This window comes from Rutidosis leptorrhynchoides, unplaced genomic scaffold (assembly GCF_046630445.1).
Source record: "Rutidosis leptorrhynchoides isolate AG116_Rl617_1_P2 unplaced genomic scaffold, CSIRO_AGI_Rlap_v1 contig202, whole genome shotgun sequence".
In the NCBI taxonomy this organism is placed as follows: domain Eukaryota; kingdom Viridiplantae; phylum Streptophyta; class Magnoliopsida; order Asterales; family Asteraceae; genus Rutidosis; species Rutidosis leptorrhynchoides.
In genome coordinates, this window is record NW_027266451.1 from 17,046 (window position 1) to 44,111 (window position 27,066).

The following is a 27,066-nucleotide window of genomic DNA, read 5'->3' on the forward strand; positions in this document are numbered from 1 at the left end:
TATTTTCGTAACTAACTCATTCTCTCACATTCTAGCTTACTTTCCGAGTTCTTAAACTATTCAAAGACTTTCGTTAAGGTTCTAAAAGCTGACTTAGCTTTGCAGGGGCAATTCTAACTAAGTGTCGCACTACTTAGTCGAGGAAAACACAAAGTACGTGATAGGTGGTATCAGAGTCTAGTTATTGCAATGGCCGAAAACAACGATAAAGTTGTGGAAAGAATATGGAGAAGCAATCCAAGAGCAAGAGGGACCGCTCCGTCGATCCCACGATTGGTGCACGACTCGCTAGCTTGGAGGAACTTGTAGCCGGAGGGGAAGATTGGTTCCAAGTAATTGAATTAGGATTGGAAAAGTACTCACGGGATATGGTGGATCTCGGTGAGAGGATCGCTCATGGGGTTGACGATCTACAATCCGAGTTCAAGAGTCTTAGTTTGAGTCTAAGTTCCAACATAGGAAAGGTCGAAGAGAGGCTGAAGAAGTTCCGTGAAGAAGTTCTTTTAGGCAACAACGTTTTCAAGGAGGCGATTGATGAGGTTAAGAGAGACAATGAAGCGCTACGTGGGAAAAATGTGATGTTGCGGCAGATAGTGTGCGGCTTCAAGATCGGGTAGCAGGCCTCGAGGGAGCTCTGGGAGACTCTCGCTTACGGTAACTGACTTGGTGTCGGAGGTGGACCGGATGAAGGCTGCTAGGCGCGATGGGAACCAGCCATTGATCACTCTACCAGCGGCAAGGGTGGAGTTCCAAAACCAATGCAATACAATGGGGCTTGTAATGCACCGGAAATTGATAATTTCCTATGGAACATGGAGCGATACTTTCGAGCGATGGGGTACATGGATGATGCTACCAAGCTCGATACGGCTTCGCTATATCTATCCAACGTAGCTATGTTGTGGTGGCGTCGGAAGGTCGAGGATGTCCAAGGGGCATCTATACGATCAAAATGATGAGACGAGTTCAAGAGGGAGCTTAAGGCGCATTTCTATCCGGAGAATGCCGAAAATGAAGCTCGGGCAAAGTTTCGAAAGCTCACTCAAAAGGGGACAATCCGGGAGTACATCAAAGAGTTCTCCGAGCTCTTATTGGAAGTGTCGGATATGCAAGAGAAGGACGCTGCCTTTATGTTCATGGATGGTCTCGCGGGATGGGCTCAACTGGAACTCAAGCGTCGAGGATTTAAGGGGTTGTCAGAAGCCGTTGCCGCTACCGAATCACTTAGTAACTACCGAAACTTAGAGAAGAAGAGTTCGGGAGACGATCCGATGCATGGTGGGGGAGCATGGGATAATCCGAAGCATGGCGAAGGGAGTGTTGACAAGGGAGATTAGGCTAAGCCATTGAAGAATAATCAAGCGCGAACGGACAACAAATCGGGTAAGAAGGCTTTAGTTTGCTTCTTATGCACGAGTCCGCACAAAGCCCTTCATTGTCCTCTTAGGGGAAAACTCGTCGCGATGGTTATGACCGATAAAGGTGCGAAGGCGCAAGAGAGGATGATTTTGAGCCGATGAGGATGAGCGCGCTCCGACAGATTAATGCTTTGAAAGCAAGCCCCCAGAAGGTGGAAGGCAAGTCGATGTATGTGGATACAGAGATTGCCGGCCGAACCATCCGAGCATTGGTGGATACCGGTTCTACTCACACTTTCATCCGAGACAATGTCGCTAAAGAGTTGGGGCTCAAATATAAGAAAGTGGACGTCATGATGAAGGCCGTAAACACGGATCCAACACCGATTGTGGGAATCTCTCACGACGTGAAGCTTCGTGTAAGCGAATGGAAGGGAAAGAAGGATATGCATGTGACCAAGCTAGACGATTATGAGTTAGTCATCGGGTTGAGTTCTTGGAGAAGATCAAAGCCGTTCCTATGCCATTTGCTAACGTGATGTGCATATATGATAAGGGAGGATGCATCGTTCCGATTATAAGGGAAGAGTCGAAGCAAGTTTCGTTGTCGGCTATACGGTTGATGAAGGGTCATCATAATGGCGATGGGAAGCCAACACTCAAGACGGGGGTCAAGCCGGAAGGGTCCGATGGAGTGGCAAAGGTGACGCATCAATGGGACAGAAGCGCGGCAAGCTCATTGGGGAAAGAGCAACCTACCGAGACTCAAGGCTATAAGGGACGCGGCATCGAAGGAAACTTGGGCGGACACTTGGTGGGGGCAATGTGTAGGAAGAGAAGAGCCCGCCGAGGTAGGAATCGTCGAGTTCCTAAACAAGTCACTCAAGGAAATGGGGGCATTGCCAATTTAGGTGGGGGAGAATATCACATTCCGCGTGTTCGACTATCCGGAATGCTCCAGAATTATCCGGATGCTCGAGATGGATCTGGAAAGGTACGAAATTGAATAGAGAGGCCCATAATACTCTAGAAGCGGCTAGAAGGATCGGGAAGGCTCCGGAAGCTTACGGAAGGATCGGACTCCGGAAGACTCTAGAAGGCTCCGCCCTTGGGCTAGACTTCTCCAGAAGGTTCCACACAATTGTAGAATGCTTCCTACAGGTTCAAGAGCTTCTAGACTCTCTAAAATACTCTTATATATTTTCTAGAATCTTCTTGTATAGAATCCTCTAGAGTAGTGGTAGGCTATATAAAGGGGTGAACCCCCCCTCATTTGTACGCAACACATACAACACACATTTCCTAAGCAATAGAGAGCATTTTCATAGCTAGCTCATTCTCTCACATTCTAGTTTATTTTCCGAGTTCTTAAACTATTCAAAAGCTTTCGCTAAAATTCTAAAGACTGACTTAACTTTGCAGGGACAATTCTAGTTAAATATCGCACTATTTAGTCGAGAGAAACACTAAATACGTGACATAATGTTATGCTTAACTCGTTGCGTCATATAACGTGCTCAACAACATCGAACAAAAACTTTAGACGGACTTTCAAACTTCGACTCGAACAAATCCAAATCAAATTAAAGTATTCGAAATAAACCGAATCAAAATCAGACCGTCTGCACGTCAACATATCAAGGGACGATGATAAAATTGAAATTCCAAATTTTGCTGCGTGCGACTGTGAGAAAGTTGAGATCACAGAGAAAGAAGAAGAAGACGAAATGGACGAATCAAAAGCTCAACAAATCCTTCTTCAACAACAACAACAACAAAAGCAGCAGCAACAACAACAGCAGATTCATCAAAATCAGCAACAATTTCTTCTCCTTCAACAACTCCAAAAACAACAACAAGCAGCAGCAGCTCAACAGCAACAACAAATGGCTGCAATGGCACGCTTTCCATCCAACATCGATGCGCATTTACGCCCTCCTCCTTCTGCGGCTAATCTTCGCCCAATCAATTTCCCTCAAAACCCTAACCCTAATTTGCAGCCTCAACAACCCCAACAACAACATCAAAATCCTAATTTGTCCCAGCAACCATCGCAATCAAACCCTAGTTTGCCCCAGCAACAGAAACCGATGCCTATGCGTTCGCTGAATCAGGCTGAGCTACAGATGGCGTATCAGGACGCATGGCGTGTTTGCCGTCCCGATATTAAAAGACCTTTCTCCTCTCTCGAAGACGCATGCGAAAGGTTATTTCTTTATTTTCCATTTCTTTACTTTTTTGTTTTTTATTTTTTATTTGTTGAGATATACCAATTTCTGAATCTGGGATACCTTTCTTTTCTAGATTTTATTATGTTGTTGTCTTGGAATTTATAATTATGCCGTATGATTATGTTAAAGGTACTAGAATATGGTGATAGAATATTTGTATGTATAAATTATGATGTGTTGGTGGTTTTTTAGGCAGATCTTCCACTCTGTGAGGGATTGTGTGCGGTATTTGAGTTCAAAACATTGGCATGTTTTCCGTTTCTTTTGTGCTTATGAATGCAAACAAATTTTCGCTTTTGACATTTGGCATTGTCCACGTTATTTTTGAAGTCCTTTGGCATTCTAGGATTTTTCTTGTGTGTATTTTTATGATCGAATCTTTTCCAATTTATATTTTGGCATGAAAAATGCCTAGAGGACCCTATACTGGACAGATTAATGTCTCTCTATTCAAGTATGGTTGAAAGTATCCAGAGGAATTTTTGTTGCTTTCATCAACTCACTCACTTAACTGTGAAGATAGTCCTGATAGGCTGCTACTATACGTACTGCTTTTAGAAAACCATTTGCTTCATCTTGGTGGAGAGAGAATATTTGAGGTTTTTCTTTGAAATATAATGTGTGGAGACAGCAGTGATAGGTACTTCTGAGATTCACTTTTCTGAGCCAACTGTTCATCGTTGACAACTTAGCTGGAATATTATTGCACTTTTGTTATGGCTTGGTTTCAGTGTACATGGTATTACCTTATGCTGTCATACGCTAAGAACAATGATTGTAGTCCAGAATTTGAGTGTTTTCGACAGAGTGTGCGAGTTCTTGCGACTCTAAAGCTTTTTTATTAACTGATGTTTTTTTTGTTGTATATATGTCTATCTTATATTTACTTTTTCACAAACTGCTTTTGTATGCATCTTACATGCGAGGTGATTAAAGTGGTTTGTTTCAAGTTTTTTACCACCCAACTTATTTTCACTTGAATTTGCCTCTGTAGAGACATTAGTTTCATTAAATTCTATACAGCTGGAAGTTATTGGCTGTAATGTCTGCACTTATGTACACCGCACTTGATATAGAATGCTTTGACAGTAGAGAAGAGAGCTGCGAACATATTTCCTCTTCACCTTCACGGAATTAGATTTAATGTTTGCAAATATTGGTGTAATGTGTTCATTAGTTGTTCAATAGGGTTGAACTTGACAGAGTGAATATAATGTGCAATGAAAGAATTAGAATTCTAGATCATAGTCGCCATCCTCAGGCATGTTTCTCAGTTCAATCAACTGGGTTATTGGTTTTTGGTAGGGATTTATCCAGACAAGTATTGTGAGCTGACCTGTTCTCCTGAAAAATCAGGCTGGGACCTCTGAACTTGAAAACTTAATGTGTGTCATTGTTGGAAGAGTGTTTTGAATGGAGAATATGGGCAAAGAAACATGCCCCTGTTTCCTGCAGGTCCAACTAAGAACCACGTAGACATGTGACACACGTCTCTTAGTGACCCGATAGTGGTATAGATAGTAAAGACATTATTGCCTGAAATTGTACACTCTGTTCCTAAGCATTCATGTTTTGTCATGTTTGGTTATATACCCATATAATTCTTGAAAGGGCTGTTTTTGTTGTGCTTGGTTTTGCTGAATTCAGCACTAGTTTCATTTAAGTGATTACCTGTGGATATGGTCACAATGCTCTTGGCAATTCTGAGTTGGTTCATTTTGAGCCCGTGAGATTTCCATGAAAAGTTTCAGGGTGGGTAGTGATCTCGTTTCTTAGGTGCTCACATTTTTCAAAACAGCAGAACACGATAGAACAGCAGAATAAATCACATGAAGTCCTGGATGTTTTTATATAAAGCAAAAGATAATATGAAGCTCTAGACTCTAGAGTTTTATGAGAATATGCAATGATATTATATCTAATCTGGAGTTATCATGCTTTTCTCATCATTTCCAGAATCATTTTTTCAGGTTGCTTCCTTACCATGTGATAGCAGATTACGAAGCAGAGGAGGATGATAGAATCCTTGATTCTGACACCACAGGCCAGATGCCATCTCGATCACAGCAATGGGATCACAACATTGCTGCCAAAGTTGCTGAATTCACTTGTACTTTTGAAAAACAGGCCCTTGCCTTTAACATTATCACTCGCAAGCGAGGTAATGGAGAATTCAGAGCTGAGGAGAGGTTGATGATTGAGCAGGTTCTTCTCCAAGACGAGAAGCGTGCAATGCTTGAATTGAGAACTGAGATGGAGGCGAGGGAAAGGGCTAATCGGGAGGCTCAGATGCGAATGGCTATGGCTAAAGCAGAACAACAAGCTCGAGTCGACTCGCAGCATGCTGATATGCTGCGAGGTCCAATTAGGGCAAACGCTCTTATCGGGTCCCACGGCAACAATATGGCGATCGGTCATGATATGGGAGAACAGGAACACAGTGTTAATCCAGACGGGATGATGATGAATGGATGGGGAAACAATGGTGCGAGAGACGAGAAGGAGCCATCTGAAGATTTCTTGAACGATGACGAGGAGAACGATAACGGAGAGACCAGCAACCAAGATGAATGGCGTGAAGCTGGTGACTTTGATCTCAACAGCCGCTAAATGTCGTTGTCGCTAACTAGAAAAAGTCCGCAATCCAGACAAATGAGTTAGACTTTATGTCAGGCTGTCAAGTCACATTACCCTCCTGATTCGTAATGCTTTAATCTATCCTGGCTGAAGGTGTGTGTAATGGTTCTGTATCGGTCTAATCTCTTTATTATAAATGTAGTGGGAGGATGTGGAGGTTTTTGTTTGAACCCTCGCGTGTTTGCAAACTCGTGTGTAGGTAACTAGGATATGTATTATGTGTAAATTTCAGGACAACCTCGGCTTGATTAATGCTGGCACTCTTTGAGTTACTAAGAGCGTGGAATGGATCTTTGCTTAGAACTTTCAAGTTATCTTTAGACATCTTTCAAAATACATCGAAATGGCAGTTTTTGAGTTTTGGAATGAAAAGATAGTTGCTCGGTATTATATTTATCAGAATCAAAATTTATTACAGTGGAATGCTTCTATCTTATGCGATGTGAAACAACTCATATTAATCAAATGTACTCCATAAATAAGTCCATAACAATGAGTAAAAGCTTTTAGTTGGATCTTTTGTTTTGTTCTGTGTATAGAGTGCAAGTATTGACCAACTGATTCCTGCACTTCCGCTACTGATTGTTTATTACCATTCGATTTCATCAACAACAGTAGTCATTTGAATCACTTGGTAAAAATTGGAAAAGCACAGTTTGAAAACAAGCAGAAGAAACAGAACAGAGCACATTTTGGCGGAAAGAACAAATTTAAATATTGAAAGAACGAGCGTGGGAGCAAGAATCAACAAACCCTAACAATACCTACAAAATATTAGGAAGCTGAGAATCTAATCTCTGCTGCAATTCCAACATCTTCACTGACATCTCCGACTTCTGTTCCTTGTAGCTTCGCAACAAGAATTCCTTACCTTCAAGAAGTTCCTTCAACTCCCCTATTTCCCTCTTCAGCATCTCAATCTTCTCCAAATCTCCTTTACCCTTCTCCGGTGAACTGCTGTAATTGCTGTCCCCATCACGAAATCCATTCCCATGCCCATTTCTTGCCACCGATGGCCAAGCCGGATTGTTTGAAGGCTTACTGTTCATACAATGATCAGCAATTGCTTTCCTCAGTTTCTGAATCTCTCTCTCGGACTCAAACAAGTCCCCGTTAGCTAATTCGAGTTGCGACTGCAAAAGGACGGAATGCTCCAACTGAGAGTTGACGGAACTCTGTAACTCTGTAATCTGGTCTTGCATATCGAGAATCATATCATCTCTTCTCTTTAACTGTTGCCTCAGTTTCTGTATGACTTCTCTCTTGCTGAAGATATCAGAACCAGATTCAGACACGCATGGCGAGTCCGAGCAATTTGAATGGTGGACTGGTTTTCGAGGTAATTCAAGGCAATCCGGAGACGATGCCCACATAATACTGTTTTCCTTGTTGAATTCAGGTGTAACCACCACCAAAGGGAGAGCGACGTCAGGTTCAGACAGCATTTGACCATTAGGTTGGTGCTTCACCTCCGATGAACCTTCATTTCCTGCAACAAATTCCATAATTTATGAAACCAAAGGAAATGATGCGGATATATTCATACCTAAACCAGAAGCACTTAATGTGATATAAGTAACATCCGAACTGGTAGCTCTTACTAAAAGGTCAATTTTTACAGCAAAAAACAACTTAGTTATCTCATGGAAATATGATCTACCAGGATTACTGAAACTTGCCGTAGTTGTATTCTAATTATCAGATAGTTCACACACATTATAAACTACACGTGAAAAACAAAGTTCATGCCTGAAACGCAGTTGAAGCTACCATCGTCATCTTGAGCATAGGAATAAATGTCCGATTTGGAACAAGAAGCAGGTGATCTGCTTCTCTTAGATGCTGCAATCCCATAATATCAAACAAACATTCCATGTTAGGAACAGTAATAGTCAAAAACCAACCGGTTGAAATAAAAATTTCTATAATACAAAAACCTTTGAAGCTGTTACTAGAACTGGCTTGTTGCCTTGTCTCAATTGCCTGCTTCAGCTTGCAACCTAAACGAATTGATAATGTACTCAACAAGGCACCACCTGCTATAAGAATCCAATTCGGCCTCTCACCCTGAATATCTCTGTATTGCTGACCTCTTGACGGCTCATTTGTTTTTGGTTTCATCTTTTTAGATCAAATAAAATGTTTGAAAGAACTAGGGAGTAAGCCCTACATCGACAATGCACCAAAATTCCATTGCTATCTACATAACAGATGTAAACATTATATTACAAAGTAACACAAGAAGCTAACATTACCTTTACACCATACATAAAGTTCCAAGTACCAAAACAAGGAAAATTGGCTCAAGCAACCCAAAATGACGACGGGATGTTTAAGTAGTATATAAATACAACCTTTCTCCAGTTCCAATAAACCCATTTTAGCATAAAAATGCATTGCAAAAATTGAAACAATCCAAAACTGACATCGTTTGTGATACAAAATGAAGCATCAAATTCAACCCCAAAGACGAAATATATCACAAAATCAAGACTGACCCACGTCCAAAAACCCTAAAAAAACAAATAATAGAATTATTTGCAGAGACGGAAGAGAAGATACAAACCTCATTGCAGGGATTTCAATCTAAATTCCTCCTTCGAGATATAAACAAACATTTATTTATTCAATTTTAATACAAAAGGTATAGAATTTGATTTGGTCACTCTTTTCTATTCTATTTTGCAAAACAAAAGAGTGAAGGAGAAAGAAGAGGGAGAAGAAGGAAGGAGAGGGTTTTAGAAATGGCGGCTTTTGAGCAGTGATGGTTATTTTTACTTTTATTTAATTTAATTTCTTAAATAAATGAATTGTTCGTTGTTTTTTATTTATTTTATTAAATTACTAGTATTGGTGGAAAGAAAATTTAACAAAATTGAGCGAAGCAATTGCGTAGACGTGGACCATGTCAGCATAATACGTGTACTCGAGCCCTCATCCCATCTGTCTTGATTTTGACTTGTTTCATCTCTCTTCTCTCTCACACACATATATTCTTCTTTTTAAAAAAAAAAAAAATTAAAACTTTAATTATCACATTTTTACAAAAACGAAAAATAAAATAAAAATACTTTAGAGATTGATTCACGTGGATTTAACTAAGAAAAGGAGGAAGAAGTTGATTTAGTATTGCAAAATTTAGTATGTGATGGAGATATTTTAGGATAGTTAGACATTGAAGCAAATCTTTAACTTGAAAAATTCTATACATTGGCTTACAAAATAAAAATGTTGTATCAAAAATAAAATATACGTTACTTATCTGTTTCCGTGGAACAATCCAGGGTTGCAACATCTTGTGTTTCAAATCAGATTCAACAATTATTGTTTTGTTTTTGATGTCATGTCTCATCTACTAGTTCTCATGGTTGTAATTTGTTCTTGTTTTCTGGTTTCGAGTGTTGCTTTCGTCGAGTGAAATATTGACATTTCACATCCATGATATGAATACAGAGCTACAAACAGATGCATAAACATTTCAAACTCTGCTTATTCAACCTTAAATCCACAAATACTCGGAAAACAGAATATGCGTTCCTTATCTGTTTCCGTGGAACAATACCCCCAAATGTTTATTACTATCTGATATATGATATTTTGTATTACATCTAAATTTACACAATAATATTTGGATGAACCTAAAACAAACAAAACATCATGAAATGCGATATAAAGGGAGTATTAACTACGGAGAAGCATTTATATTTTCCTAGATAACAACCATAGAGGAATTGAAGTTATCCGTGAAACCATGCCCCTGATTCTAAGAATACAAGTAAAGATTGAAGCATAAAGAATAAACTTTCGCTCTACAATGAAAGTACAAATTCATATCCAATCCAACTGTACCAAGCTACCTAGTTCCATAATTCAATTCTCATCTGTTTTTTTCTTCTCCCTCAAGTATTCATCCATCTCTTTCAACCAAAGATCTACAAACTCACAATTCTTCCAAGCATCGAACCACGGTCCTCAACAAGTATAATGTATCGATTTCGAGTCCGTCATAGGATCATTCTCAACAACTTTGTTATGCCCTTCGAGAAAATTCCAAATAAACGGTATAGAACCAATATCTTCATCCTCAAGCCATTAAAACCTATGAAGAAAAGCACCCATCTGCGTATTTACAATTTCCGGTGTCAAAACCTTGTTCTCGGGATGACCACAATTGTACAACACCATAGAAGACCAGTTTTTCCTAGGATACACTATTTACACGGCCCCGTCCATTTTCGTCGCCTCTTTCGGAGTGTAATCGTGTTGGACGCACATTATCGCGTCACTATCATCGACCATGTCCCTTAATTCCTTAATATAGGCTAAGTAGAGGAAGTCACATTCCACAAACATCGCCCAACCTTGGTAATTAGCAAGGTGCGGGGTCAAGAATCGAGTAAACAAGAATTCGGTGCTCTCCAATTTGTTCCGTTCGTGCTAGTAAAGGCCATTTTTCCTAAGGTCGGCTTGTATTATGGGCATGATCTCGACAGAAATCGAATATCTCTTCTGGACAGAATGCTTACAGACCTGAAAAGCAATATCTTCGTGCGGATCGTAACCTACGAAGATCTTAAAAGGTAATTTCACATCTCCATTACTGATTACAGAGCCATTCTCGTTACTCATTACGATCGAGATCTTCAGATTTGACACTCTTCGAGCGGCTACCTTGAAAATCAAATGTAAAGAGATTTAGATTCGTCAGCTCATAATCAACCAGAATATCAAATCAAATCAATCCAATCCAATCCAATAAGATCCGATACGATTCCTGAGCACAATATAATTTCAACATAATTCCACGCTGGGCATTTTTCACAATACAGTATAGTTTAAGATTTGATATCGTTGCAAAGTCTTCACTAAAACAAACAAGACATCAAATCTGCAGAATTATATGTGAAAAAGAAATGAGATACTTCAGCAACAAAGAGTATACTAAGCAATGGCGTACGTGGATCTTGGAAAATGAACGAATCAAATCGTTAGATTGAACAATGAAGGAAAATGTTTTGATTCCAAACAGACGAAGAGGAGATATAGAGAGACAGACAGGGGTCACTCAAAGGACAATATATAATGATTAACTTTTTTCTCGGGTCCGTACATTGCACGAAATGTTTAGTACTGTTTAATTAATTAATTTATGTAATTTTATGTTTTAATGTTGTTGATAGACTCTTAATTAATTTTATTTTTTAAATATAGTTAATTTTTATCGAAATTAATTATAAAGATTCGTGCAAATAATTTATATAAATAGAAGGACCTGTCTAAAATGTTATATAGTCTCTCAATTGTCAAAAAAAATAGACAATTATATTCACTATCAATATATTACCACATACTACTGTTGGGGGGCGTTTTCGTACGAATGTTATTAATTTTATGTGAAAAAATTATATTGTAATTCTAATTATTAAAAATTTTTGTGAAAATTATTATATTAAAAAAAATCATAATAAAAATTGATTTGACTTTCAATAAATATTAAATTATTTGAATGCATATTGTTTTGGAATTTATAGTATCATTGATATTTTCTTAATTATATTGAGAATTCTTTTTAAAAAAATCTCTCTCTACCCTTTCAATGTTCTAAGATAATTAGTTTAATTAAATATCTACCGTCCTACCTTTCTAACCATCTGCCACCACTCGTCACCAACATCTTTGCCACCACCATTTGCCATCGCCACCTGCAAACTTCACCAAAACCAATCACCACCACAACCAGCATCATGGTCATCACTGCCCATCAACACCACCACCATTCCCCTCGCTAATCGTATCACACCACCCAGTAGCATCACCACCATTTCCCGTGCTAATTGTGTCACACCACCCGCCACCGCCACCACCAACACCACTATATCACCATCTCCAACCACCACCAATCCCACACTACTGCTATCATTATAATTTTTTGGAATTATTTTATTAAGTACTTTTTCATCAAAAGAGATTTTTTCTTAATTTTGATTAAATTTTGTAAAATTATATATATTGTGATAAAAAAAGAGCATATTTAGTTGATAAAATCCTCTCAAGCACATATTTATTTTTTAGGATTCATGCAAAAGCACTAGTTATAAATATAATTTGGAATAATTAATATTGATATAAATTATTATTGAAAAATTTTAAAAAATATTAAAACTAAATTTATTAATTTATTTTATTTATTGATGTTTTTATGTCGATATAAAGTATGATGTATCTTTTTAAATTGATAAACTTTTAAGTTACACATTTTCTTATAAACTTAAAATTCTACTGTATAAATTAAATGTGCAAAAATATAATATATAATTTTATTTGTAGATCATTTTCTCAAACTCCTCTAAAAATAATTAATGTAATTTTTTAACTTAATATGACATAATACGATAATTTTCTTACCAATTACATTTTGGGTCGACCTAACCTACTCATTCAATTTGAAAACTCTAATTTCAATAATGAATTCATTGTGTACCATCAAAATTTGGAGGACAAATTTGTAAATAAAATCAAATAATAGATACTAATTAAATTTTATTAAATATTACTTCACCAACGTCCTCACCATTATAGCAAACATCCATGATCCTCCCGCTAACCAAACCAACGTAACTCGTATTAACACCTCCTCCTTTCATCCCCTCCTCCCTTCACCCCATGCGGCACCTTCCATGTCGCCTCAATGGCTGCCTCTTTCCTGCACCACACCACCATCACAAGCAAATGAGATTTTATATCTCTCCCGCCATGTCAACATAGCTCACTTTACCCCAGTCCTTCCACTCCTAATAGTTTTTTAATATATATACTTATCCTCATGTCATTAGACCTCAGCCAACCCTCCCACTCCTTTGTCATTATCACCAACCACTTCTCCATCACCACCACCGTCTCCCCGCCTTCTTCACCGCCACTATATTGAATCCCCACCGCCATACCAGCTTGCATATTTCCTTTAGTAAAGAATGTCTTAATTATGTGCCACTTTTAAATTGTTAACACGATATTTGATTGACTTTCTGTTTTACAATTATTTCAATATATAATTTATTTTTTACATTAAGTTAGAATTCGAAATAGATTTGAGAGTTGAGTGACGTAAAACCATTTTCTTTAATTTTGTTTCTGATTTACTATTGATAATAGAATTATTACATATATAAAGTTGATGCATGATCATCAATATCACTAATGATAGAATTATTCTTTCATTAATTATTTTCTCAAAAGTTTTAGTTGATTATTTTTCACGGTCAATTTCACTATATTGGTGAATCATGATGGATTTGACAATCTTCATTAGTTATTTATTTATGCACAATTTTCATATTTAACGGAATCCCAAGATGGTAAGAATCTTAAACTTACTGATAAAAAATTTATTAACATTTGGCTACTCTCTTAAATGTCCACAAAATCGAAAAAAAAAAAAAATTATTTTAACTATCCAATTTAAAACATAACAACTAATTTTTATGAAAATATTTATTTATTTTATTTACTTGTGAATTCTTCTATTTACTTATTTATAATATACTTATTCTTGTTCGTAAATATTTATTTTTAGATTGTAAAATAACATTGATAGTACTTATCTTTTCATATTAATCCTATTTATTTTCTTGATACATATTTTTCACTTTATTATTCTCATATCTCAGTTTACATCTAGCCATAATTTAATATAAGTATTTTTTTTTTATCATATGGTGTTTTTATTGTAGAAATAAAGTTGGCATTATAATTATCTTAAACATGTTAAGAGAGCCGGCAAAGTTGTTGCTCATACTTTGGCGCATTTTCAGTCAGATGTGAAGTGTATTATTCGATGTATTCCTACCATTTTATTTTATTTGTCCAAAAACTGCATTTTATACAAATAGTGAATAAATATATATTTTTTTGACTAATTTATCTCTAATAATTAATTTTGTAATTTTTAAATCTAAGTCACCATAGATATAGGATAAAGGATATAATAGTAAAATTTCACATTGATTTTATAAATGGACAAACATATTGAAATTTTTAAAAATATATTTTTAGACAAATAAAATGGAATGAAGGAAATAGTTATGAATGATTTGATCTGCTGAAAATTGAAGTCTGAGTAACTGAGTTTAACTTCTAAAAAATATTTTGATGTAAAAAAGAAACCATGCACCATTATGAGTATGACTTAGAGCATCGCTAAATCGTCAAAATTACTTAGTTATCAACATAATACTTTCATATTGACACTAAATCGCTTACATAAAGGATTTTTTTAATATGGATTAATTTTATAGATAATAAAGAGATTTTTTTAATTTGTCATAATTGTAATTTAATTGCAAATGTTCTTGTCAAATCAACATCCGTCACATGACTTTTTATTAACGAATAGTAGTCTGATATTTGTATATAAGAATTTTGAGTTTAATTAAGTTTCAAGTTATAATTTTAAGTCAATGATATTATTTTTTTCCTTTTCTAATTAGGAAATCAAAATACAATAAAAACATAATGATTTCTAATAAAATTCTACCAATTACTTTTTATTAATATAATAATTTGTTTCCTAATCAATTTCCTATCCATTATTTTAAAAAATCCTAATAAAATTATTATACACTATATACTTTTTTATTAAACAATTTTTCTAATAAAAATTCATTATATTCTTTTTTCATATTCCTAATTAAAATAGGCACGTCTTCTTTTTTTCCTATTCAAACGGGCATATTGTTAAAAAAATTATTTCTAATCAAATAATAATATATATTATTTTTTTCTAATTTTTTTATTAAACTATATTCCTCATTTAGAACTTTAACTTTAATTAGGTTTCAAATTACAATTTTAAATCCATGATTTTTCTTATTCTAATTAGGAAATCAAAAGACAATAAAATTATATTCCTAATAAAATTATAAAACACTATATTTTTTTCTAAATTTTCTTATTTAATAATTTTTCCTAATTAAAATTCATTATATTTTTTTTTCTAATCCTAATTAAAACGGACACATCTTCTTTTTTTCCTATTCAAACGGGCATATTGCTAAAAAAATTATTCCTAATCAAATTAAAATATATATTATTTTTTTTCAATTTTTTTTATTAAACTATTATTCTTAATAAAAATCCGTTATATGTTTTCCTATTATTAATTCAAACGGACATATCTTATTTTTCAAACAAATAAATTTTTAATTCTAATAGGATTGTAGATTTTGAAATAAAATCAAAATAATTCTAATTAATTTAAAGTTAAAGTAATTTTCTTTTGATATAATATTTGACATAGATTTAATAATTTTTAATGCAAATAATTATTATATAATTTTTTTAATATATATTTAAATTATTTATTATTAAAGGTACGGACTTTCCGTCCAACGGACATGCCTACTGACTAGTTAATTAAAGAACGTAACTATTTTTATCGATCTAAAGAAAGCCTTTAATTTCTAAAATCATATCCGTGAATGATCAAGGAAATAAAGATAATTTCTAATTTCTAATTTCTAATAGTGAAATGATCAATCTCAAATTGGAAAGTATTTTAATATTATTAATTTTTTAACATATATTCTTATCTACCCATCTCAAGAGTCGAATCCATAATCTCTCAAAAGAAAAAACGCTTCAACTATTATTAAGTCATATTCTAGTTGACATTATTTTAATATTATCAATACCATAAAAATTCAGGCAATATTAATATTTCACCTTTTACTCTCTCAGGTAAATAGTATGTTTTTGTAAATAATATATTTTTGCGTTAACTTCATTCTCAAATAATTTTCAACTCAATGTATTTATAAACATGATATTCAACTACTCCTTCTATATGTTCACTTCATTCTCAAATAATTTTCAACTCAATGTATTTATAAACATGATATTCAACTACCCCTTCTATATAATAACTTTATAAAAAAGGATACTATTATTTCTTTAGTATATATAATCTATTACTAAGTCATACTCTAATTGTAAATTGAATGATAGAAAGGGAAACATATATAATCTTGCAATTATTGCTGGTAAAAAAAAAGTTAACGCATTCATGCTAGATTTTTCAATTCCTCTGAGTCAATATGAGAAGTTTGAATTCTATTTTAAATATATTTAAAAACTCAAAAATTAAATGTAAAATTAAAGAGATTGACAGTGATAACGAGTCTCAATGAAAAATTGTGTGATCAGATGTAGTATTTATCTACTATTTCATTACACAGATTTGTTTTATGGGAGTAGTTGTCGAATATATTAGCGACTGGAATTAGTGACATTTTTGTCAGGTACTATGTACAGTAGAAGAGTATTATTTTTTCGTCCAAAATTCTCTCCCCAAAAATCGAATTCATGATTTTTCAAAGAAAATAAATATCTTAACTATTAATTTACGTTTTGATCGGCAATATAAGAGTACTCTTGAAACCGTATTTACCACATTGAGAACTATTTTGTAGCTAACTTGACCGTCCAAGGATCATTACGATGGCATGTTAGTGATGTTTTTTTTTAACGTATATAATTATTCGAATATTTAATTTCTCTCGATGAATGAGACGATGTCTTAACCATAAGAAAAAAGATAGTAGCTACAAATGCCTAATGGTGGAACCACATATGTTTTAGGGGTCTCCAAATGAATATCCCTAAACTTTTGAAAACCTTTAAAATCTACCCTCAAAAATATAAATTGAATCTAAAGAAAAATGCAAATCAAATCCTGTTGAACCTATTGAACTTCAACTCTACCTATGCCATTGCGAACGACGACCACAATGGTCAAGAGTCCAGTAAAGGATTGTCCACCTCGACATCTTATAGACAATTGAAGAAATACCATCGTGATTAACTGGAAGACATTTGCCAATCCTCTATGTTTTACAGTATACTCCTATAACCACATATTGTTGAAGGGTCATTTTTCTTTTGATAGTAGTTTTCTTTCGATAATAAGGAGAATACAACAGCTGGTCGTAGATTTCGACAATTTTACATAGAGCTAAGGGGAATCGAAATAAAGATGAAAAACATAGAAAAATTATGGACTAAAATTCCCTTGTCCTCATACGAAGACAAAAACTTTGACTATGCTTAACATCCAAAAATTAGTTACAAACTATAATTATCAGAATAATTGATATTGTCACTTGCGACAATCGACAACTAAGCATTAGCTCATAATAAGTATATCCAAAATTTAGGAGAATTTTAAAATAATGGAAATAACGAATATAAATGTTGACACTATCATAGACGATAGACCGATCAACACGATTTTCATTGGATATTAGCTATGAACCATTACGAAACGAAATTCACCAAAATAGAGGCTACAAAAACAACCACAACCACCAATCACAAATCGAAAACAAAACAACAAGGCCCAACAAGTAAACAAGTTGGGCCCAAGAAATGTGAGCCGAAGAAGGAAATCGAAAAAACCTTCAGCACAGACAAAGGAAAGTCGCAATGGCCTACCAACTACTTCAGGTAGCAGGCAAGTAAACTAGAGGGGAGAAGAAGACCGACGAGAGTGATATGTAATGAATAGAAGCATACTCTGACAAGCCATCACAAAACACCACCACGCGGCTACCGGAGGGAGATCTGACGAGAGAAGCGGAGAGATAAGCGGATTTTCAAAGAGGGAGAAGACTAATGCCAAGAAAGGAGAGGCGACGACACATGCAATCAAAAGAATCCCAACAGCAACACGATGAAGAGGAACGACAGGGGGAGACGTGACCAGGGGCGGAGCCAGCAAAATGATATGGGGTGGACTAAATAATAATTACAAAACTTCCAAAAAAAAATCAACTTCAAAAAGGAGAAAATGTGTTTTCCAAGAATGGAACCAAGATTTAATGGATATAAGTTTTGTAACGACAGGGCTCCCCAAATGCGGTGGCAACTTTCGAAAAGAAGTTGCAACTTGTTGATATGGATAGTACATATCAATTACTATAGCACATCGACTTCCACGTAGCTTTACAATGGGCAAAAGTAACCGTTCGGTCCCTGTTTCAAACGCTTCTGAACTGTTTCGTCCCTCCAAACATAAATCGAACCAAATGGTCTCTCGAACGTTAATTTTTGAACTCGTTAGTCCCTCGACCCTAACGGACATTAATTTTGGTCGATCTGTCACTTTTAGCCAATCATAGAGTGACACGTGTCACTAACGTGTAAAAAGTCTAGGTGACATTTTTTTACACGTTAGTGACACGTGTCACTCTATGATTGGCTAAAAGTGACAGATTGGCACTTTATGTTTGGAGGGACGAAACAGTTTAGAAACTTTTAAAATAAGGACCAAACGGTTCAAAAACGTTTAAACTAAGGACCAAACGGTTCAAAAACGTTTGAAACTAGGACCAAACGGTTCAGAAACGTTTGAAACTGGGACCAAACGGTTACTTTTGCCCTTTAAATAGTTATGTATATTATGTTTTGTATTTATTGTTAAAATAATAATACTAATAATATTATATTATTTTAATATAATATAATAACATATCGGATCTTTCGGATAATAAATTTCTATATCCGTATCCGATCCGATCCGCAGACTTTTAGATCCAATCCACAACGGATCAGATTGAATCTAAATTGCCAATCCTAAACATGAATAATTTTCTCTCAATAAATAAAATAATTGATTCAATACTTATATATTTATAATTAATGGATACTCGTTTGATAATTAATCATTCATTTAGTGTCGGTTCTTAGTCTCATTTCACATCACTTTAATTTATAGTAGTGTAGTATCTTTTTTGTAGTTTTTGTCTAGAAGCATATCTATGAGTACATGTGGCGAAGATCGATTTCGATCTTAAAAACGACCAGTCTCGTTATACTCGGAACTCGGACCAGGCTAGTCAATGTGGTTTTGATTCAAATCGACTCGGTACTAGCGATTTGATACGAGTAAAGGCAAACCCAAAACATTTCGAACTGAAATAGACAACTCGAATAATCGATTAATGAGTGTAAAATTGAATTGAAAAAAATTCAAAAATATGAAACTTTATCAACTTGACGACATATGGTACTCTCTCTATGAGTATAATCAGTTTCTACACAAAACAAAAGAGCCAAAACAAAGTAATGCGATACGTCTTTTCGTAACAGTCGACATTACAAATGTGAATATAAATATAATATCATTAATATTATTATTTTAACAATAAATACGAAGCACATTTTATATAATTATTTAAAGGGCAAAACTAACCGTTTGGTCCCTGTTTCAAACATTTTTAAACTGTTTGGTCCCTGGTTTAAACGTTTCTGAATCGTTGGTCCCTGTTTCAAATGTTTTTGAACTATTTCGTCCCTCCAAACATAAAGTGTCGATCTGTCATTTTTAGCCAATCATAGAGTGACACGTGTCACTTACATGTAAAAAGTCTCGGTGGCGTTCTTTTACACGTAAGTGACACGTGTCACTCTATGATTGGCTAAAAGTAACAGATCGACCAAAATTAACGTCCGTCAGGGTTGAGGGACTAACGAGTTCAAAAATTAACGTTCGAAGGACCATTTGGTTCGATTTATGTTTGGAGGGACGAAACAGTTCAGAAACGTTTGAAACAGGGACCAAACGGTTACTTTTGCCCTTTACAATGTGAGTTGTCACAAGTTTAAAGCCTTAACCACTCCAACCAAGTTATGTTATGTACATGTTTAGTGAAAATAATAATTTTATACATAAGTTTTAATCTTTTTTAAGAAAATACCTATGATTTAAGAAATTTTCTCGACGTTGGGGGGATCGTGATCCCTACCAGACCCCTTGCTCCCCCCTTAAATGCGACGAGGAGGCATAACGAGAAGAAGAAGAGGTGCTGACTGATTTATCGGAAGAGGAGAACCACGCCACAAAAACCCCTCCACACGCATCACCCGAGCCAAACCATCACCGTAGGAGCCGAAAGACGTCATGTCCGGCAGCCACACACAAGAGAACAGAGGAGGGAAGAACTAGGAGGAAGGAAAAGAACCAGATTTGAAAAGAATGGCTGGAGGAGAGAAATAAAACATCTACATGGAAAAAGTGCCCTCCTTGCCGCAGGAGGAGGGGCGGCTGCGGCGACGAGAAAAGAGAAGGAGGCAAGTAGGATTTTGTGTGAGAGAGAGTTTAGAGAGATGGTTTCAATCGTTGAAGGGTCCTTACTTGTTACGAGAAGAGGCTCATGAAAAAATGCTTGTGAAAAGAAAAATCAAAAAGGAAAAAAAATGTTAAAAACATGGACTCGTCGCTCAATGATTTTTTTCTTGAAATCTTGTCCCTCCATGTTGATCAACAATATTTGAAAAAAATCACTCCATCAAACATCCCCATCTCTTGATCGAGTATATCCACCTATTTACGCGCGTGTGTGTATAGCCGCATTCTCTCTTGAGGGACGAATAAAAATTCCTCCGTATTGGCACACTTTCATTAAAATCGTTGCAATGAAGTGAAGTTAGATGGTGTGTGCAGAAAAATCTTCTCTATATTCATAACTTTTGAATGTATGACAGGAATATGTACTTTGATTATTAAGAGGCAACCGTCAATCTCAATCGCTCATCATTTTCTTTAGATACACTACTTTGGGTCGACCCTTCTTTTTTATCTTGATCTTTCTTTTCACTTTCTCCTTCGTCATCATCGTCATCAATAATTCCTGCTTGCCTTGCCATCGCTTCCCGATCAATTTGTGCCCCGCCACCAACGCTATCATTCCCCATCACCATCACAGCGCCGAATTGCACATGACGAGGCCCACTAGAAGACAGCGCTGGGGAATTAGACCCTTTTTCTTCTCGATCCTTCTTGGTCGACGATGTTGTGACAGGCGACATGACCTTAGGGGATCCACCGGTCGATGGTGTAAAATTATTGTTCTGGCCGCTAGATACTTTGTTTAGGAAATTATTATCTTCATTTATTTGCGGATCATAAGATGATGGAAAACAACACTTGTAAAGGTATGCCACTAGCCAGAATGCCCATGGGACTCCTACAAGAATGAATCCGGCAACAGCGTACCAAGCGAAAGCTTCTGTCGTCGGAAGGATGAGGTATAGGATAAGAAATATACCACCAGTTATAACACAACCAAAGAAGAAGCTCCAAATAATGTATATCCTAACATCTCCTTTTCGCTTTACCATTTCTCAAAATGTCGAGATGATATATTCTTTTTTTTTTTTAATGGGAATTTTCTTCTTCAATTTTCTTGGCTGATGTTAGTTTGCTTGATCGGTTTCTCACCTTAGCTTGGTTTCTTTCTTGGCTTGAGGATGATTCTGGAAAAAATCCATCAATCAGGAAATGTTCAAAGTAGAATATGTAGTAGCGTTGAAGTCGGGGTTTGTTGCTTTTATATATGTGTTAACGAGAAGCTAATTGTAACTTTGTAAGTTGGTGATAATATTATATATAAGACTAAATACAAACCAATAATTCTGTCAAACAAAATAAATAAATAAACACAAGAAATTAAGGATGCATATAAACATAAAACCATCAATTTTGACTGCGGGTAGTGGGCTAATAGGTAAGATGTCACAATTACCATTGGTTACTTGGTTAGGATTAGTATGTATTTACTACTACAACTTGGTCTGGGTGTAGTAATTTGTAGTTTTAATTCTGAGTAAAACTATCTGAAATTTTGATTTCAATTTGTTATTCCAATTTATTTATTTTAGCAAACTTATTTTCAACAATATCATATTTTTTGAAGTTGAAAGTTTGAATCTCATTCAGAACGTCAAAAAAGGAAGAAATAAATGAATTTCAGTATATAATATATCATTCCTATAATTATTTTATAGAGTTAATTATGAGATTCTGATCTAAACATAAATGTACAATATCAGTCAGCATCTTTATGTTTACTCTTTGAAGATCTTAATTGATTTGTCTTTCTTGAATATAGTTTAGCAGACACATATATTACGTATTTTATTCTATAAGAGAAAAATTACACTTAATCAAAATTAAATAAACTATTAAAAAACAGAAATAATGTTAATTGTTATAAAACAAAATTTAAAATTAATCTAAGCATGTATTTATTTACACTTAATGAACCTCTTAATTTTTTTTAATCCGAATGAATCAGATTTATAAACATATTAAGTGCATTTGTTTTTATTAAAACTTAACCACTTAATATCAGTTAATGGATCAAACCGAATAAGTGATGATTTCATCATTTAATTCCCATTCACGTATGTGATGCGCGTAATCAGCAAGTTGGCACAGCGCAACCTACAAACATGGCAATCTGAGTTCGATTCTTCCCTTACACAAATATTTTATAAAAATTTGGCTTCTTTTTCTTACTTCTTTTTTTCCAGAATACAATAATATATTATACAATAATATATTCTTCTCTATTCATTAATTTTTTTAACAAAGAATCAACTTACTTTAATTTTATAAACATATAATATTATGCAGAATTACTTTAAAGTTTTAACTAACATAATTCTAATTATAACTTCAACAACAAAAAATCTCATCTACTGTCCTATTAAGTAAAATTAATTTTTACTTCAAAAAAAAAAAAGTAAAATTAATTTATTCTTCCCTCTAAAATAATTATTTTATGCTAGGAACATTTCATTTGTAATGTACCTCCTAATTTATTATGGACTAGGACTAAAAGATCGTTATATATCATTACTTAATATCTTAATAGGTCCGGTTAAATAAACGTTTTCATTTAAACGATATTTTAAATAGCAAACTTTCTTAGTATAAATCCACTGCGACAAGTCTTCCAAGTACAATATCTCATTCATATTTGACTCAGACGATTACAATCCAACAAGTTTTGAATTAATGAACAGTTGGTCGACACATGTTTGGTATACATCCATGTACATTTCATTTATTTTGGACAAATTTTGTCCTTCATTCCAAACATCAAATAAATGAAATGAAAGGTAAAATCGTCAAAATGGACCAGATGTACATGGATATATACCAAAAAGATGTATAGCAAACTTCACCGCAGTTGGGCCCCCCTTATAAATTCATTCAAGTTACAGTTGACTAGGTCATTTATGTCAATTTGTCCAGCAAATGAGTCGGTGTGTCCCTCAAATTCAATATTCGACGCCATTGTAGAGTCCAGCGCTAACATGGTTGAATGTACTTTTAAACATATACTAGTGTTTAGTGCAAATTCATATGATTTTATAATGCACAAGGTAATCAGGATATATGTGAGATTACATGTTAAGTTAGGAAGTTCTTACTAAAAAAATTACTCGATAAAGTAATGCAACATCGTTCACAACTTTTTATTAAATCAATAAACATTCAAATACACGCGAACTAAGTATCAAGGAGATGCTTGTAAATTATTACACAAATAACGAAAATTTCAACATTTCATGCCGACAAGTAATTCTTAACAACATCCAATAGTATATATTACTTATATGAAGACGAAAGATGATCATTCATTCTTATATATCATATTGTGAGCGAACTCCGGCATCTTGCTACCGGTCTTTTTCATTTGGCCTTGCGACATGTAACAATACCAAACTTAATAACACCTCTTTTGTATCCTTGAATCATCCAAATCATTGGCCATGATTTTTGAAGGGTCTTAAAACCTGTAAGAATAATTAACAGTACTATCAAAATGTAGAGTGTAGACCAAATGATATAACCTCTGTAGGATAGAGGTGTTACATAATATTTCAAGAAATGGATTAGATTTGCATACCGCCGAACAACACCGATGAAAAACCCCTCCACGTTAATCCTTTTCCGATAACCTGAGGCCAAAATGGGGTTACGTACCGAGTCCAGTCATCTGACTTAATATCCTGTCAATTGCGAGTCATGAAATTAATGCCATTTTCATCGATAAGACACTATGCACATTAATTAATTATGTTGCGGAAGGTAACTTTAATATTTACCTGAACAGGATGGGACTCTAGTAATTTGACATAGTCAGCAACTGAACACCATTCTGCGAGATGATAAGCATTCTTTATCTTGTCTAGAAACTTAGTCTCCTTCGGCTTTAAGAATTTTTCAGAAGGAGCCAGATCCCTATGGCACCAAGCTGCGATGATAATCGCGGCTCCTGGAGCAGCGACTCTCACCAATTCGCTAACGAACTGTTGAAAAGCATGAGAGTGTACTTACATTTAATTCTTTGTATACAATTTTTTGTAATCAGTATGATTAATTCAGTTAATTTGTTTATTGTTAGGTAATCATATTAAAATTCGTGGTTAGTCAAATTTGTCCTTAAGAATAATATTTTTCTAATTAACTTTGATGAAATACATTTCTCAATTTTGTTGTTCTAAAATAGAGCAATATGCCATGTTAGAGATGATTAAAAAAAAACCCTAGAATTTATGCAGAAATTAAATTAACATCCAAAAAATAAGAAGATGTTTAAACTGAGGCATTCATGCAGTTACCTTTTCTCTTTCAGGCATATGTTCTCCACTCTCCAAAGACCAAACAAGATCAAATTTGCCGTCAGGAAATGGCTGCTTCAAAGCATTAGCAACTTGGAAGGAGACGTTGTCGGATAGTCCTTGAGCAGCAGCAAGATCATTAGCCCTTTGAGCTTGATACGCACTTAAGGTAATGCCAAGGCATTTAGCCCCATATTTCTTAGCCATGTGAAGAGAGCTACCCCCTAATCCGCACCCGACATCAACTACATTCTTCGGAAATTTTTCTGGCTCATCTGCAAGCCAAGAAATCCGGATATACTTAAATAGGTTATTAAAATTCAGAATGAAAAAACATAATGTGATTAAAATTATCTTATTACAACACGAAAGATGTGTGTAGTGAACAAACCAGGGACACCAGCGAAACGAAGACATTCCTCGATCATCCGGAATTGGGCTTCCCTTAAGTCGGCAATGGGAGCGTTTGGTTCGTAGTAGCCATGGTGAATGTGATTTCCCAATACATATTCCCATGTACTCGAGTTCTCATCGTATAACTTTCCTACTTCTTTCTCAAGAGTGACCACTTCAGTCGAAAGTTGGAAGTTATCCACTCTGCTACTCATCTTTACTAGCTTATATATGTTTCTCTTCTCTTATACTTAATAATTTATATCCTGATTGAAAACCTAAGAATTAATGTTGCTATTTATACATGTAGTAGCTTGATTATATGATTATAATATGTAACATGCACTACACACGTTTAATATTTTAGAATTATGAATTATTGAGAGGTGGATATATCGCATTTATGTCATCTACATATAATTACTCCATATCTGACTCATACAACTATTATTGTTTATTAGTGCTTTAAGTCATCATCATCCATTTTACCACTATTACACGTAGACGTCATGTTTTGAGCGATGTTTTATTTTTTTGGTTTTGAGCGATGTTTTAGAATTACGAACCACTGGTATTATTATAATATAGACCATTAAATCATATATTGAAATAATCGGAAACATTTTTCACCTTAAAAGTTACTATATTTAGAATAAAACTTACGGTAGAAGTATTTTATTCTATTTTACAATTAAATACAGTATTTACTTATAAATTTATAAGAGTGGTGAACACATACTTATTAGATAAATTAACATGCTCTTTGAATTTTGATGGATAATGGGTTAACGATTTTATAATGACAATTTCATGATTAGCAGCAATGATCTGTCTTCTTTAATAAAAATATAAAAATCTGTAAAATGAAACTTACATAAGACCTAAACTAAACAATATATCTGAAGATTAGATAAGAAGAGGAAAATAAATGATTTTATGTCCAAATGATCTCTGATGATCATAATTATAGCGCTAGATCATAATTATAGCGCTAGTACAAAATGCCTCTAAACATAACCGTTAGCAGATGAAAATTAGGTTAATGATTTTTGACATAATAAATATATTAATGTATTGCCAACAAAAAAGGGATCCAACGGTCAGTCCTTTGATTTTAAGCAGGTCGGAGGTTCTACTCCTCAAAATAAATACTGATAATTTATGAATAAAATTGTATCAAAAATTTCAGTATAATATATATATATATATATATATATATATATTAGTTTTGGATTTAGAATACCATTAGTTTGAAGATGAAAGGTTGACAAAAGTACAAAACGCATAAATAATATATAATGTAACTTCTTTGAATTCGGCAAAACGTTATTAAAGTACATTAAAAAATGATTTTAATGTATTTTGAGATGGAAATAGTAAATGATAAAATTAAAAAGTTATGACGTTTGATGTTTAGAATTATAGGGGAAAAAAGAATATAGACGACGATTCGTAAACTAGGAAGCTTTAGATTCCTCTTATAAATAGTGATATAACATAAAATAATTCAACTTAAGTCAAAGATAAAAATAAGATATATGTATATTGCATACATGACCTTTTTTTTTAGAGTACACTATAGTTTTAGGGATTGAAACGGAGAGGTGGAGGTAGAATAGAAATTTCAGGTTCTCAAAACGTGAACTTGTTAAATTGTGATTAAAAAGTTTGTGTTTTGGGGACACGAAAATGTTGTTTGTAAGATCGCACTCTCAAAATACGATTTTCCTTTCTGGTGAATTAAAAAAATTTAAAAAATGAAGATCGTGTTTTCGGTTCACGATTTTTAGTTTAAAAAATGAAGAACGGATTCCAAGAACCCAATCTTGCTATAAAATGCTATAACAAATTCGAGTTCGACTTCCGTAAACTCGATCTTGCAAAAAAAATTCGAGTTCGACTTCCATAAGCTCGATCTTGCAAAAAAACACTAAGAACATGTTCTTCAAACTCGATCTTGTTTAAAATTTTCAAGTTCG

At 34.5% G+C, this 27,066-nt stretch overlaps 3 protein-coding genes and 1 pseudogene across 3 annotated transcripts; 1 reads left to right on the top strand and 3 right to left on the bottom strand.

The window, feature by feature from the left end:
- The first annotated feature begins 3,085 nt into the window (after nt 1–3,085).
- LOC139881843 (uncharacterized) lies at nt 3,086–6,199 on the top strand. Its single transcript, XM_071866246.1, has 2 exons — nt 3,086–3,564; nt 5,560–6,199. The coding sequence occupies exons 1-2, from the start codon at nt 3,086–3,088 to the stop codon at nt 6,197–6,199; spliced, it is 1,119 nt and encodes a 372-aa protein (XP_071722347.1).
- A 791-nt stretch (nt 6,200–6,990) lies between these two features.
- On the bottom strand, nt 6,991–8,347 carry LOC139881837 (uncharacterized). Its single transcript, XM_071866242.1, has 3 exons — nt 7,976–8,347; nt 7,773–7,917; nt 6,991–7,715 (listed from the first exon to the last, which is right to left on the bottom strand). The coding sequence occupies exons 1-3, from the start codon at nt 8,345–8,347 to the stop codon at nt 6,991–6,993; spliced, it is 1,242 nt and encodes a 413-aa protein (XP_071722343.1).
- A 1,749-nt stretch (nt 8,348–10,096) lies between these two features.
- LOC139881838 (protein CDI-like) lies at nt 10,097–10,855 on the bottom strand (annotated as a pseudogene).
- A 12,907-nt stretch (nt 10,856–23,762) lies between these two features.
- LOC139881839 (gamma-tocopherol methyltransferase, chloroplastic-like) lies at nt 23,763–25,302 on the bottom strand. The gene is made up of 5 exons (XM_071866243.1): nt 25,086–25,302; nt 24,695–24,969; nt 24,179–24,382; nt 23,980–24,082; nt 23,763–23,866 (listed from the first exon to the last, which is right to left on the bottom strand). Exons 1-5 carry the CDS (start codon nt 25,300–25,302, stop codon nt 23,763–23,765), a joined length of 903 nt encoding a protein of 300 aa, XP_071722344.1.
- Between the last annotated feature and the right edge of the window lie 1,764 nt (nt 25,303–27,066).